Source organism: Trypanosoma brucei, chromosome 11 (genome assembly GCF_000210295.1).
Source record: "Trypanosoma brucei gambiense DAL972 chromosome 11, complete sequence".
Lineage (NCBI taxonomy): Eukaryota > Euglenozoa > Kinetoplastea > Trypanosomatida > Trypanosomatidae > Trypanosoma > Trypanosoma brucei.
Window position 1 is genome coordinate 2,865,211 of NC_026744.1, and position 14,723 is coordinate 2,879,933.

Consider the following 14,723-nt stretch of genomic DNA (forward strand, 5'->3'; position numbering starts at 1 on the left):
TTACCTCCGTATAATTTTTAACTTTTTTTCTTTTCGGTGACCGCGTGCGGCATCGCTAACTTTAGGGAGGAATGAGGCGCTGCGCATTCGAAGGTGCTCTGCCGCTGAACAATGACTGCCTCATGACACTATACAACCAACACCTCATTATTGCCCTAAGCGTCGTTTGACAATATTGCATCTCCTCTACAATACCTGTTTGTGTGTGATATTTTGTATCTGATGTTATATTTCCTTCTTCTTTTCTCTTAACTTCCTTCATTTCCGTACCATCTATTGCAGCGACAAACCCAGGGCAGCGCCAGCGGGTGGTGAGTGAGCACTGGACCCTGCCTAGAGGCCACTCAAAAGTAACTGTCAAGCGGTCGCGCAGGAAAGGCTAAAAGTAGGCAAGGAATTGTGCGTGCACCACTGTGTAATTGAAACTCATCGGTACTTGTATCAATCACGTATTGTCAAAGCTCATTTTTAGTGCTCGGGAACTATTGCTGAGTTGGAGCGTGCCACGATGGAGCCAAGTAAAACCAGCACCCGGCGCAATCCCGATCAGTGCTATGCGTGCTACTCCGAGATTGCTAATATTGTAGCCCAAATGGGTGGGTTGTACTGTCACCAAAGCAGAAACGCTGGTCCCCAGTTACTTTGTCGTATATGGCGTACACTGTGCGAATCAGTGGAAGAAACCCTCGTGAGGAAGCGTTCTTGCATAATACCAGACTTCTTACATGCCAGCATCAAGGTGCAGAGGGTCTCGCCATTCGATGGTGAAATTAATTTGTACAAACCACAGATGGTGTTGCTTCCTGACTTTCTTTCAAAATTCCACATTCAGAACGTTCTCACCTTTCGCGATGCGCACTATCATGCCACAGTCCCAAATATCATAAGCTTCGATGAGATAGCAGCGATTGTTGGAACAGATCGGCATATAGTGAAAGCGGCTGTGAGTGAGTCCGTGCGTGAAATTGGGAAATATTTGGATCGCAACAAGTGCGCGGTGTTATCTATCGATGTTGGTGTTGCTTTTTTGGAATTCCGGGGACGCGAATACCGAATCAAGTGGGCCGACACCTTTCTGGAACGGCTCAAGAGGGAAGTTGGACCCCGCTCCTTCGTCGAACCGTACATTCCACCAACCATGGCACCAGACGCGAGGGGTTGTCGCTTCCAATCAGAGTGCTTGACGAAGGAATCGCTACATGGGTCGCTAAACGATACACTGCAGCGAGAAAGTCGAACTCAGGTGGTGGAGATGTGCGGCTCGCAAAACAAACAGTTTACGCTATCACCTTCTTGAAAACATCAGTTGCCGCGCCGGTAGTCTTCAGATGAGAAGAGTTTGAACAGGGAAAAGAATGTGTACAAGAGGGTTGAGGAAAAAAAAAACGGCAGTAGTGAGGGTGAACTGATCCTCATCACGTGAAATGTACAAATACATTTACTGTCATTATTTTACTTAGAGACGCTGAGAAGGGGGCGTGATTTTGGTGTTGTTTGGTTTTGAAACATGTAGAAGAGCAAGTTGTAGAAATGGTGTTCTGAAAGGAGGCTGGAGCGGGTACGTGTTGGGGTGTGGTACGACATTTGATATGGTACAAGAGCCCTTCAATCTCTCTCGGTTTAGTCGACGCATGGAACGGCTGTTGTTCAGTTCTCTGTTTGTCTAACACAAGAAGCGCATATACAGCACCGGCCCGCACGCTGCTGTTGGTTATCTGGTGATTGAGTGTTGCTTCTAAATGGTATCCCCTGACAGGTGCATGAACAAAGGTTCCTCCCCCACATTCACTGATTTCCCCCCTCTTCTTTTGCTACTTCTTTCGACTTCGCCATCACTGAATCTACTACAAATAGTTACTCTTGCGCACACACGAATGAACGTCGCGTGGGGGACAAAGACTACACGTAATTGTAATGAACATATGCTAATGGCTTCTCCAGTGGCAGATGGATCGTGGAATCGGTCAGTGCGTTCTCTCCGTTGCTACAGCACGGAGTCTCATAGGTACAACCATACCCCGTGCGCCGGCAGCATTCCCATTGCATTTGCTCCGGTGGACCTATCTTGCCTCCAAACGGGAGCCATCGTGGGGCATGCAAACCAGAATTCATCCATTCCAGTAGCATGCCAACGTGGCTTATGCACCTACGGTCACGATGTACAAGTATTGCAGCATCATCACCAGCTCTACAACCAACGTCAAAGGTTGAGACGCGGCGCCCCACGCGAAGCCCCCGTAGCAAAAGAGACCGGGAGTGTTGAATACGGCGCGGGCCCTCCGACAGGTTCTAACAGCAAGAGACCGCTTCGGTGGGAGGGTAGTCAGTCTTCTTTGAACGAGTCTCGTAAACAAAAGAAAAGGAACAGTGGGAGTGTGCGCGATCTGCTATTTGTTGCACATGTGTCCAACTTTTCCCAGTTGGAAGAGTTGCGGCGTACTAATTCCCTTCCGGATTTCCTACAGTCGTTTGTGCCGAAGCAGGCCAATCCGCCAACCACAAGTATGCCGATGAGGTTCTTGATCGTGGTTGAAAAGTTGTACCTTGCAGCCTGCGTGTCAATCCCACCGTCACCTGAAGATGTTGTTCTCTCTGAGAGGACGGCAGTGGAGTTTCTTGAGGTTCGGTACGTGCACTGCGACGATGGGCACCTCCTGGTGGACCTAAAGAGCGGTACATGCGTTGCCAAACGCATTCACTCAACATTTCGGAAGGCACTGGTGCAACTTTCAAAACTTGAAGCAAAGTTGCTCACCGGTGAATATGCTGGAACCATGCAAGTCCTCCAGGATAAGTCACTTTTCAAAGGCATCTCCTACAACCCCCTGGTCTATGCTGCGCTTTTCAACCTCTTAACGCAGAATGGGGGAGAAGGAGAAGGCATTGATGCCGCAGACTTGTGGTCAAAACTTATCCGTGAGCCTACACCCAACAGTTCACACAGTGACACGGCAGAGAGAAGCCATACACGATATGAGAAAGCAGAAGATGGTGAAAAACACTTGGTTGGCGACACTGCTTCGCTTCTCCCCTCCTGTGGAGTTGCGCTCTTCTCAACTGTTTACGGAGTTCGTTTGTTTAAGCGAGTAATGGGTATCCCCGGGTTGCGGAGGCTTTTTTTCCAACTGTTGGTGGAAGCAGCGCAGCCGATGTCAGTAACCGAAGTAACGACACCACCACCCTTGAAAGATGATGAAGCACTTGAAAGATCCACGGCCAATGTTACGAAACCCCCCTCTGAGCAGTGCTTCATGGCCATCTTCTCGTGCTCACTCACGTCGTATTTCCTCTTTGAGTGCTTCGGTCTCGTGGATGGAGCAGACTGTTGCGAAGAGGAAGTGGATATCATTTGTGCCTGTCTAAAGCGATCTGCGGTGAAGGTTGCCTGTAGCAACGGTGGAAGCTTCACGATGATTGGGTTAATCAAGGCCCTTTCCACCCGTCGTTTCGGCGAATGCCAAAGGAACTGGCAGGGGGACGAAGGCAGCGTAATTGTGCACGAAAAGAGTGCGAGTATTATCGACCCAAACAGCGAGAGTAATGTCCTCAGCACCTCTTCACCACATGAAAGGCTGCGAGTACGGCGGGTGCAAAGTGACGAAAAGTTTTTCCGCGCGGTGATCAGGGGATTTGTGGCCGGTGAAGGCCCAGGAAGTACACGTGAAGAGAAAGTTTCACGAGGCCGTCGCGTGAAGTTTCTTACGCAGCACGTCATCGCATGTCGTGTGACGCAGAGCCTCATTCCAGTACTTGTGGATTCCATCCACCTTATGGAGGATCGGATGAAAAAGTGGCAACGGCAGGAACCAGTCAGAAGGGGGGAAGAGGAGGAGGAGGATTTGTTGGAAGTGCAGTACTTCGAGGACTGTACGGCATTTCTTGAAGAAGCAACTGACCAGTGTGGGTTGATGGTAAACCACGCGCATGGGAACTATGTACTTCAGGCGCTCATACGCGAATTAGTTAAGCGTAGTACACCACGGTCATTTGTTGAGAAAATGCTACAGAAAGTATCAGATATGCTCATTGCGTCCATACTTGAGGTCAGCAAGGAAAAATTTGCATCCAACTGCTTAGAAGCAATGATTGACGCCTGCAAGACAGCGCGTGGGGGAAATGGGATGATTTTATGCCTCGGGTCAACTTTACTCCGTAAGGGAAGGAACCGAATGCTACAAGTGACATTTGATCAATATGGAAACTACGTCGTGCGCAAAATGCTCAATCATATCACAGCCCTCGCGGTGGGTGAACAGAAAGCAATGGAGAGTGAACGAGAGGAAGCACGCAGACTGAGAGGGCAGTATTTTAGTATACTTGCGAAAAATTCCGAACAACTTCGCACCGCGCGATACGGATCAGGCATTTACGACTGGATATGTTGCCAGAGCTCCGGAATTCCTGCATCGCATAAATAAGCGAGGAAGTGGTGCCGGAGTGGAAAAATAAAATAAAATAAAAGATGAAAGGTAAAAAAAAAAATGTCCTGGAGAATGAATGTATGGTTCTAAGAAGGGATACAAAAAAAAAAAAAAGAAAAAGAACACTGATCAAATATACGGAAAAATAAGGGAAGACAAGACCACGGTTTTTTTTTTTTGTACTCTAAGCGGTCACGCACCGCCGCGTGATGATAAATGTCGTCTTTGTCGCTTCCCCCCTCCCCTTTTGGGGAAGATGTGTTTAACGTCAAAATTGTTATTTTGTCCTTTATGTCCTTTCGTGTCTTTGTCTTTCTTTTCTTTGCCTTTACTTATAACGGATGAACACCGTTATTATTACCGTCGTTTCGAGAATAAAATGGAGAGGAAGGCTGACGTGCAGGGAGAAGGGAAAGTACATTGTCTCTTTTCTTTTTTTTTTTTGCTTGTTTCGAATTCCCTTGCTTTTTTTTTCCTAATCTCAAAAAAAAAAACGTAATAACACGTGTCCGAAGTGAAAATTAGCAGGGAAATGAGGAGGAAATTAAAAGGCGAAAGAAGAGGTTTTAAAGAAGCTGCTGATGCTGTATCCTTAACTTCTTAGTGACGGTATTTGAAAAAAAAAACAGAAATAGAGATTTGTTGATCAGTGCAATGCATTGAACGCATGGTTCCGCTATTTCAAAAAAAAAAAGAAACGAAGTGATAAATGGTGGTTCATGCAGCTAAGTAAAGAACTAAATTGTAGAAAGAAGGTGCAAAGTTTACCAATAACCACAATGACTTTTCTCCCTGCTCTTTTTTATTCTATTCCTCAAAAAGTAAAGCAAAAAAAACTGCAAGGCAACCAGTCACCACCTCGAAGACTGAGGATTGTGCTTCAGACGGTAAATAAATAATAATAATAATAATAACAATGACAATAAATATAATAAATGTAGCGTTCACTCACAGTTTCTCAAATTTTGATGTTGCCGTTGTTCCATCTTATACTTGTTGAGCTGAAGAGCTACGAAAGGGAATCCCTCTTTGCGTGCGCCGTGCGTATTTTGCGTGCGCCTGCGCTTTTGTTTGTTCTTTTTTTGTTTGTTTGTTTTTGATCTTTAATTTGTTGCGTGTTGATTATCATCTTTTTTTTTTTTTTCACCCTCTTCTCCTGTTGTTGTTGCTATTGTTGAAATGCTTTATACTCTTCTTGCGACTGCAAGTTACTACTGTCGTTAAAAAACTTTATATTAATGATTTTCTTTTTGTTGTTAAATACGTTGAATCACTGCTGCAGTAGACGTATTTTTTTTAAAAAAAAAAAAGAAAGTGGGGGAAGAAGTTTTGCTCATGAACGGCACGCTCTTTATATGTGTGTGCTGTTTTTAATTCATGCTTGTTGCCACTTGCGACGGGCGTTTCCGGTATTAATTTTCATTTGTTTTGTTTGTTTGTTTTTTTCGTTTTTTTTTACTTTTTATGAACATACGAATGTAACCATTCGTCACCACTTCTTCCCCCACACTTACCTCTTATGTACATTTTTTTTTGTTTTTGTCTGATATTGTCATCCTTGAAAACAACAACGGCAACAGTAACAGTAACAATAATAATAATATATATTATTATTATTATTATGTTATATTATATTATATATTTTGTGTTATAAATGTTACTACTATTGTATAATATGTATACGTATGAAGAATATTTATACAATTATATATCTCAATATGCCTTGAGTTTCCTTTCCTTACTTTCCCCCTCTATCCTTTCTTTGGTTTTTCCTTTCTATCAGTTTTTTTTTCTTGTATTATCCAAAATTGGGGTACTCCTCTTTCATTTATTGATTTGTTAATGTATTTATGAACTTACAGTTTTTAAAAAAAATAAAAAAATAAAAACGTTCATCTTTATATATTGAAATATATCTTTATATATTTATGTATTTTACCAGACAGTTTTGCCTCCTCTGCCCCCTCATTGTTTCAAGTACTGTTGTAATGCAATTTTGGTTTGCTTCCTTTTAACTTTTTTCCATAACAAATTTGATTTTTCTTTAACGCGAGAGAAACAAATATAATTTATAAATATGATATATAATTATCTGACTTAATTTGTTTTGTTTTGTTTTTTTAATGTTTCATATAGAAGGGGACACAACATTGATAAGTAAATAGATAAATAAATAATTTATTTCAAGTCTTTTGTTTGTTTTTTTTTTTGAAAATGAGAAGCTATGAGTGAAACGGGGGGGGGAAGCGGAGGGCTCACGGGACTATTTCGTCACTCCTTCTTTTTTTTTTTCAGTACGATTGTGACGAAAAGAAAAGAAAATGTAGGGACGGGAGCCGGTAATATTAATATTTTTAAAAAAAAAAAGGGAAATAGGAAATTTTTTTACCACTATTGTTGCTACTAATACCGGTGTTTGTTTTGTGCCAAACACCATCTGTTTCCATTTTAATTCTTTTGTGTTTATATGTTTTCTTTTTCTTTTTCTTTTGCCTCTTCTTTCCTACTTTATCCTCTTGTTTGTTTGACTTTTTTTTTCTCCCACTGATTCCTTCATGATCCACTTAGGCCCGTGAATTTGGACCGTTGTTTGTTGGCTCTTTTAGTTTGTTCGTTTGTTTGTTTGTTTTTGTTTTTGTTTTTGTTTTTGTTTTGCCTTTACTTTGCTTTGCTCGAGTGTTCCACCACAAGACGCCGCGCAGGTCGACCAGCGCTGACAGTTTGCAGAAAAAAAAAAGGAAATAAAATTTGTAAATAAAATAAAACAGAGTCACAAGAAGGAAACAAGGGGGAACGGCGTAGTGGAGGCAGCGGTATCACCGACTTAACCCATCTCTTCATACTCACTTACTCCGTGTGTGTGTGTGTGTGTGTGTGTGTGTGTGTGTGTGTGTGTGTGTGTGTGTGTGTGTGTGTGTGTGTGTGTGTGTGTGTGTGTGTGTGTGTGTGTGTGTGTGTGTGTGTGTGTGTGTGTGTGTGTGTGTGTGTGTGTGTGTGTGTGTGTGCGCTGTTGTATTTGTTTGTGTGTCTGGTTTATTAGAGGGGGAAACAAAAGGAAAGAAACCAACAGAAACAACAGGAAAACGCTGGAAGGCAAACTAACAGAGGCAACAGTAACAGTCAGATAAAAGAGGGGAAGGGAAAAGGAAAGTAGAAAGGAGGAATAACAAAAAAGGACAGGTATGAACTACCCGATGTATGTTGGCGAGTACTCCGATGATCGTACAGGCTTCGATGAGGAGGTTGACGAGGAAGTCATACCGTGGATTGTGTGGTTCTGCGAAATGAAGAGCCACGAGTTTTTCTGCGTGGTGGACAGGGACTTCATTGACGATGAGTTCAACCTTACCGGTCTTTCCTCCATGGTATCCTTCTACCACTATGCACTCGATCTGATTCTGGACCTCGAAACGCAGAGCAGCTCCCGGCTGACGGAAGAACAACAGCGGCTTGTGGAGTCCTCCGCCGAAACGCTTTACGGTCTCATCCACGCCCGCTTCATCACGACACCGCGCGGTTTGAAGCTTATGGAAGAAAAATTTGTCGAAGGGGAGTTTGGCCGGTGCCCGCGAGTGTTTTGTGGCGGCCAAGCGGTGTTACCCGTGGGCCAGAGTGACGTGGTGCGCGAAAGCTCAGTGAAACTCTTCTGTCCAAAATGTCAGGACATTTATTATCCGCGGTCCTCACGACACCGCGCACTAGACGGTGCCTTCTGGGGGACAACGTTCCCACACCTCTTTCTTATGCATCTCAGGGAGAATGGAAAGGTGATTGGGCGCCCCAAGCAGCAATATATCCCTCGTATCTACGGCTTTCGGCTGCACAACAAGGAAAAGTGCGTTCGCGACGAAGATGTGGAGCGGGCCGGGAGTGTTGGTGGTGGTGCTGCAGGCGCCGACGAGGGAGATGCCGAAGAAGAGGAAGAACAAGAGGAAGAGGAGGGAAGTCACCACCAGCAACAAATTGGTGGGGAGGGCAGTACACGACAAAATACACCCAACTCTCGTAAGGGACGGAGTGGCGCTAGGGGGCCCAGAGGAGAGCCTGAGGAGACACCAAAGAGATAAAGGAAATGAAGAAAAGACAAAGTAATAAGAAGGAAAATTTGTGGACGTAAGCTGAATGTGGTGACGGTGGTGGTGGTGGTTTGATAGGCTTGGGTATCTGAGAGGGTGGTGTGACGTATATTTATTTAAAAATACGTGTGGTTGTGGAAGGTGAAGAAGCGGAGGTAGGCAGAAGTGAATGAGAGTTGCCTTCCTGTTTCTAATTACCCACCGCCCTCCCAGACGATGATGGACGTACACCTCACTTCTGAATGAAGAACGAGGGGTGAACAGAATGGAAGAAGTTGCGCAGTTGTTTTCAATGTTTTTCGTTTTCTTGTCCACGGCAGTGACTGTGGAATGGAGGCGTGTGTTGGGGGTTGTAGGAATGAGGGAGAGGTGGGGAAACAGGACGTCTTGGAAAGGTTACGGACGTACTGGAGTGATGAGAGGATGAAGCAAAAGGATGTAAAAGAAAGACTTTCACCGGACTGTGGTCAAGCACGTTCAACTGAACATGCATTAAATCCATTTCAAAAGATGCGAGGCGGTAGTTGCGCGGTACTCCCCGCTGTATCTCATCCCTTATTTTCTTTTGTTGTGTGTGATAAGGTGTTTTCATGTGGTGGTCTTTTATTATATATATATTTTTGTGTAAGTGCTCTTTCTTTGTACGGATGGTTGGTGTCGTTGCAAACGTGTGATCCTCTTTTACCGAGTGTACTGTCATTGTTCTCGGTCGGTGATGCCGTCTGTCCTTTACTCTGCCACGCTGGAACCAAGGACGCCACCCACAGCGTGCATAGATATATACATATATATATATACATGCGTATAACGTAAATGAGTGACTGCTGCATGGACGTAAGTATAGATGGGGGGTGGGGGCTGTGACTGCTCTGAATTCCATTGCCCAGCCGACTATTCTCCCCTGCGCTGTTGTTTTGGCACTCATTTAATTTACTTCCCTACCGCATCGTGTCTCCCGAGACGCCGTTAGTGGAAGGAGGTGTTTAGTACCGAAAGGTTAGGGGAAAACTGGGAGAGGCTTCATCTCGTTGAGAACAGGAAGGAATACAGTTAAGAACCTTGCTTGGATAGGTGGAGTTCCTTTGCATAAGAAAGCAGTCAGCGGGATGAATCCGCCGACTACTCAGGCCAATGGTGATAGACCTCAAAGACAATTTTCGGGGGCGAATCGTGAACCAGCCACACTCAGCCATGAAAAGAGTCACCACACACCAATGCGGCGTCTGATTATGACAAATCACAACCGCCATGCTGAGCAAAAGGGGCAACGACAGGGAAATGAAGCGGCTCAAAGTGATGGGGAGCTCGTGGGGCGTGCGAAGACCCACTCAAGTTTCGCGGAGCTCCGCCGCTCCCTGGTGGATGCGTCAGCCGTTGCAGAATTCATCCAGAAGAACTACACCGGAAGGTTACGCGACCCCAAACAACTCAATAATTTTTTTCAGGCCCTTAGTAACCGACCGGAGACTATTTTTACGGAGTTTTGTGGATTGTACAAGAAAGAGGTTTGCCTCATGCTTGAGCGAATGCTGGAGGTGTACTCCACAGCCACCTCCACTTCAGCGGTGCCAATTTCTCCAGCGGCACATGAGTTTATTATTCGCTGCGAGCAGAACGGTGTGCGAAGGATGACGTGGGCGGATGAGCTTACACAAACCAACGGCACGCAAAAGGTGGAAAAGGGAGAGGAAGGAGAAGAAGGTGTGGACGCCAAAGCAAGTGCATCTGCATCCGGTCCGGTACCGGTGCTGTTGTTTTCGCCGCGCGAACTCATAAAGAAGGTTGCAAATGTAGAACCACGGGGTAGGCTAGAGCGTATGATTGAAATGTCCACCACGACAGCTGACCTTGAAAGCTGTGCACGGAAACTTCAAACTGTTGCAACACCAGCGCAGGAAGGTAAGAAGAATTTGGAGTACGCGGCGGTATGCCGGCTGCTCAGTAAGCTTGCCTCCAAGACGCGTCGCACATGTGAAGTCATAATTCGCACCGCCACGGAGGCAGGAAAGCTGCCTGTAGATGATCTATCTGCACTTGATCGAGTGATAGGTACGCTTCTCGCCGTGACCCAGCGTTCATTTTCTGAGCGCCCACCCGTAGTGCAGCAACACCCCATAGCGAAACTCTCCAACCTAGTCAAGTGGTGCAACACACATAATTTGCTTCAGTACAACGCTGATAAATACTCAGCACTCGTGGAAGCTCTCGAAAAGCAGTCGTCACTAGAGTTACACACACAAGCAGCACAGTTGGAAACAGTGTTGCTTCTCAAAGGGCTGCAACCCGGTGATGATGCGGCGGCTACGGAGACGCTTCAGAAACTGTGGAATGAGTCTCTGGGACGGTACGAACCGTGCAGTGCCGACGTTTTGTCATCCATTGCTGTCGTGTGTCGGGCCGATGGAATTTCCGATACTCTCCGTACGCGGGTTGCACAGCGCCTCGTCCTTACGCAACAATGCGTGCAGAGGGAAAGGAAAAGCAACGAAACAATTCTTCCCAGGCGCGCACTGAGCTTCGTGCTGGCGGAGCAATCAAAAGAAAAGCGAGACGCCGTCAAGCGGATGCTGGCCAAAGAAGAGAATAAGAAAAGAGGAAGAGATTGAGGCGAATATGACAGTTGGGAAGAGAATGCATTGCGAATGCTGATTTGGGGTTTTGTGCGCGTTTATGCACACTTGTGTTTATTGGGTTAATTGATAATCCTTTACAGGACCTAGCGTCGCGTCCTCTGCTTAGTATTCGTGTCGCTCGTTACTTAGTTATTATTCGTCAATATACAGTGTGCCCTGAACGTCCCGGTTGTTCCATTGCCATGTGCAACGCCTTGTTTTCTTTACTTCCTTTTTTAGTGCCACCATTGCTCGTTGGACTGTAGTTGCACTGTCCGTTCGCTCAACCGGTTACGGAAAAGAGGGGGGAACTTCAAGTCGTGGCAAAGACACCTGTACTTTGGTGCCGTCACGAAGTTCGGTGGCACAGTGCTCAAGTTTTATCTTTAAGACCATTGTAGCGCCAACAGCCGGATGCTAAACCTGGAGTCGCTTAACACAGGCCTCACACGGGTCGTGAGCGTGAAGAAATACCCTGTCACACGAAGACAGCAACTGCACCTGTCACGCACCACCAAAGGTCGTGTTTTCCGGATTGGGGTCCTTCACAGCAAAGAAATGACTGAAGCAATGCTCCTGAAGAACCGACGTGGGTTTGTCAACAGTCAGGTGAATACGGTGGCTCACGCCCCATCCCTCTATCACTGGCTTTTCCACCGCTGCGGTGTGCCGTTTGAGGAGGCTGCAGAGTTGGCAAGCAGCGGCGGTTTAACCGTTAATGGCATCACGGTTGACCGCAGCGAGCTGGAGGCGCAGAGAGACTGGGCTGCGTTCCAGCAAAAGGACATCCTCATCCGCGTGCCGGCTCCACTGTCTGAACGCACCGCCGGCCTATCGAGCCGCTATGGGAACAAAGAAACTCCCTCCAATAGAGACAATAACGGTGAAACTAACGGTAGTAGCAGTTCTAAAGCTTCGCTGTGGGTTCCAGCACTGAAACGGGCATTACACCGGCAGTACTTTCTTATCTATCTTCACCCCGGGGTATCCATCACCTCAGATCAAACGGATCCCCGGAGTTTCGTACACCGACTCACTCCGACTATTGGAAGCACAGCGGGGCTCGGAATGAATATTCTACGGCCGATCGGTTTTATGAATGGAATGAAGGGTATAGGAATCGCAACAAACGATGTCTCCATGGTGCGCTACTGGAACAACGAGTTCTTGGGGAATTTTGGTGTCTACGACGTTCGATTCCCGAAAGGTGTGCCGCCCGAAGTATTGTGGCGACTGTCAGAGGAAATAAATGCAGACTTGGATAACGGAATCAGGAAGCAACTAAGTCGAGATGTGAAGGTACCCTGCACCTGTGCAGTCGAGCCCGTCCCAGTATTAAAGCAGCATCGACAAACGCAACGACGCGATGTCGTGTCTGACGTGTACCCCCAAGCACTTCATAACGAACGACTAGTGATAAGTACTCCGCTCCTCCCTTATCGAGTGACTCGGAAGATACGGCATGCCAGTGGTCTTACGACGTTGGTGCGCTCCGGCCCGTTCGTGTTTCCGCCATCACTACCTGAGGTAAAGGCCCGCCAGTTGTCACCACAGGAGCTGGCTCTCATGTTCACATTTGAGCGCAAACTCAAGACGAACCGTGTGATACTTAGCCTGCGTGAGTTTGAAGCAGATGCACACGACGACATTGCGGGGGAACGACGTGGGCTATGATTAAGGGGAATAGTTTCGCGCGAATTTTTTCCATGTGTTGATGGTTGGATGGGACGGTTCTTTGACTTGGGCGAAGCGGATGGCTTTTGGCCCTGGAAAGGGGGAAGAGTAGGGCTGGAAGTAACACACTGTAACGCGGCTACCCACACTTTGAGATGGCGGGCGAATGAAAATTTTTTGAGAAACATCACTTTGGTTGTAACCATGCTGGGCTATCTCTACGTGAATAAATATACGTTAAGCACTGTACATCACCCACTTTACCCGTTAAATTTCTAGTAGTCACACGTGCATGCCCTTTCCTGTCCCATTTGTCTCCTCCCCTTTCCATTTCTCCCTACACGTAATGCAGGTGTTTGAAGGGTGTATAAGAAGCCGCAACGGTAATTATGTCGTGGGCTGCACTTGTGGAGAAAGCGAAGGATGTCACGCCGGCGGTGACGGAACCGAAACGAGTTGCGTTTGCGGTAGAACCCGGTGAAGGAAGAAAAAAGGAGAGCAATGGTGCGGAAGGTAAAGGTGGCAACGATGTGGTGGGGGATGTAGTGGGTGTGGAAGTGCCCTCATTCTCGAAAGGCCTTTTGGTTCTTGATGCGAACGCCTTCATCAAAGGTATGAATTTGCTAGACGGCACAGCTGATGCACTCGTAACGACCTCACAGGTTATTTCCGAGGTGCGCGATCGTGCAGCTCGCCAGATGCTGGAACGGCTTCCAACGCACCTCCATGTATTGGAACCCTCGAAGGAGTCGGTGACCGCCATCGTCAACATCGCACAGAAAACAGGTGACTTAGGCACTCTGAGCCGAACAGATATTCGTGTGTGTGCACTTGCGCTGGATTGTTGCAAGGCCACTAATACGCTTTTGGAGCCAATAGCGCCTCGAGCTGCGGTGATCAACCCTGAGTGTAGCGACGGAACAAAGATTGTAACAGAGCTGAAAGATGAAAGTGAAGAAGCACAAAGCGAGGATGATCAAAACGATGAAGGTGTAGCTGATCATAAGAACGATACGGAAAGAGGGGACGACGACGATGAAGGTTGGATTACGCCAGAAAATATTCATTTATGTAAGGCAAACGAGGGCTCGAGTGCCGGAGCCGCTGCAGGGGAGCGGTTTGAGTGTGGGGTCGCATGCGTTACGTCAGACTATGCGATGCAAAACACTCTGCTGCACGTTGGTGTCCCAATAGTTGGACCGCACGGCATGAGAATACGCGAAGTGCGGCAATGGCTGCTCCGCTGCACCGCCTGTTTCACTATCAATGCAGACACGACACGACAGTTCTGCAGTGAATGCGGTAGCGGTAATACGCTTCGGCGTGTGCAGTATGTCGTCACCACTGACGGAGAACGGCAATTGTTTATTAACTTCCGTAAGCGGATTAGCACCCGTGGAACAGTGTACAATCTCCCAAAACCACGTGGAGGACGAAGGGGAACAAACAGATGTCTGGTGCTTCGCGAAGATCAATTGGCACACCTTATCCGTGGAACCACCTCCATGAAAATGAAAGAGAAACTTGCCACACGATCTGGAAACGGCGGACTCGATGATGATCTGGCTGCCTTCGGTGAGGCACCGAAGCAACGTAAGCGGGACCCCGATCAACCACGAGTGACCTCATCCTATCATAAGTACAATGTGAACGAACGGAAAAAGCTTCGCGCGGCGCGACGGAAGTGATTTGTGCGTGTGCGTGTGTGTGTGTGTGTGTGTGTGTGTGTGTGTGTGTGTGTGTCCTCACCAGATGAATCTTGCCTCCCTCTCCCCCCCCGTACCGAAAAGGATAGAGGGCTGAGCAGGTGAAACTGTAGGAGGGGGATGTGAACGGCACCTGAGGAACTCGCTAGCTGGTCCACACATAATTGCACGGCAGAACCGCGTGGACATCCTCCTGGTTATGTCGTACATTTTTAGTTAAAATGGTTGTAGCCT

General features: G+C 47.0%; 7 protein-coding genes across 7 annotated transcripts; all 7 read left to right on the forward strand.

Moving 5' to 3' along the window:
• Positions 1 to 508: 508 nt before the first annotated feature.
• Positions 509 to 1,297, forward strand: TbgDal_XI12110 (hypothetical protein, conserved; the record flags this gene model as incomplete). Its single annotated transcript, XM_011782054.1, has 1 exon — positions 509 to 1,297. One exon carries the CDS (start codon positions 509 to 511, stop codon positions 1,295 to 1,297), a length of 789 nt encoding a protein of 262 aa, XP_011780356.1.
• Positions 1,298 to 1,760: 463 nt separating this feature from the next.
• Positions 1,761 to 4,418, forward strand: TbgDal_XI12120 (hypothetical protein, conserved; the record flags this gene model as incomplete). The annotated part of the gene is made up of 1 exon (XM_011782055.1): positions 1,761 to 4,418. One exon carries the CDS (start codon positions 1,761 to 1,763, stop codon positions 4,416 to 4,418), a length of 2,658 nt encoding a protein of 885 aa, XP_011780357.1.
• Positions 4,419 to 7,603: 3,185 nt separating this feature from the next.
• On the forward strand, positions 7,604 to 8,488 carry TbgDal_XI12130 (protein kinase ck2 regulatory subunit, putative; the record flags this gene model as incomplete). The annotated part of the gene is made up of 1 exon (XM_011782056.1): positions 7,604 to 8,488. One exon carries the CDS (start codon positions 7,604 to 7,606, stop codon positions 8,486 to 8,488), a length of 885 nt encoding a protein of 294 aa, XP_011780358.1.
• Positions 8,489 to 8,827: 339 nt separating this feature from the next.
• On the forward strand, positions 8,828 to 9,310 carry TbgDal_XI12140 (T. brucei spp.-specific protein; the record flags this gene model as incomplete). Its single annotated transcript, XM_011782057.1, has 1 exon — positions 8,828 to 9,310. The coding sequence occupies one exon, from the start codon at positions 8,828 to 8,830 to the stop codon at positions 9,308 to 9,310; it is 483 nt and encodes a 160-aa protein (XP_011780359.1).
• Positions 9,311 to 9,603: 293 nt separating this feature from the next.
• On the forward strand, positions 9,604 to 11,103 carry TbgDal_XI12150 (hypothetical protein, conserved; the record flags this gene model as incomplete). Its single annotated transcript, XM_011782058.1, has 1 exon — positions 9,604 to 11,103. One exon carries the CDS (start codon positions 9,604 to 9,606, stop codon positions 11,101 to 11,103), a length of 1,500 nt encoding a protein of 499 aa, XP_011780360.1.
• A 420-nt stretch (positions 11,104 to 11,523) lies between these two features.
• Positions 11,524 to 12,783, forward strand: TbgDal_XI12160 (hypothetical protein, conserved; the record flags this gene model as incomplete). Its single annotated transcript, XM_011782059.1, has 1 exon — positions 11,524 to 12,783. One exon carries the CDS (start codon positions 11,524 to 11,526, stop codon positions 12,781 to 12,783), a length of 1,260 nt encoding a protein of 419 aa, XP_011780361.1.
• A 389-nt stretch (positions 12,784 to 13,172) lies between these two features.
• On the forward strand, positions 13,173 to 14,471 carry TbgDal_XI12170 (hypothetical protein, conserved; the record flags this gene model as incomplete). Its single annotated transcript, XM_011782060.1, has 1 exon — positions 13,173 to 14,471. The coding sequence occupies one exon, from the start codon at positions 13,173 to 13,175 to the stop codon at positions 14,469 to 14,471; it is 1,299 nt and encodes a 432-aa protein (XP_011780362.1).
• Positions 14,472 to 14,723: the final 252 nt, after the last annotated feature.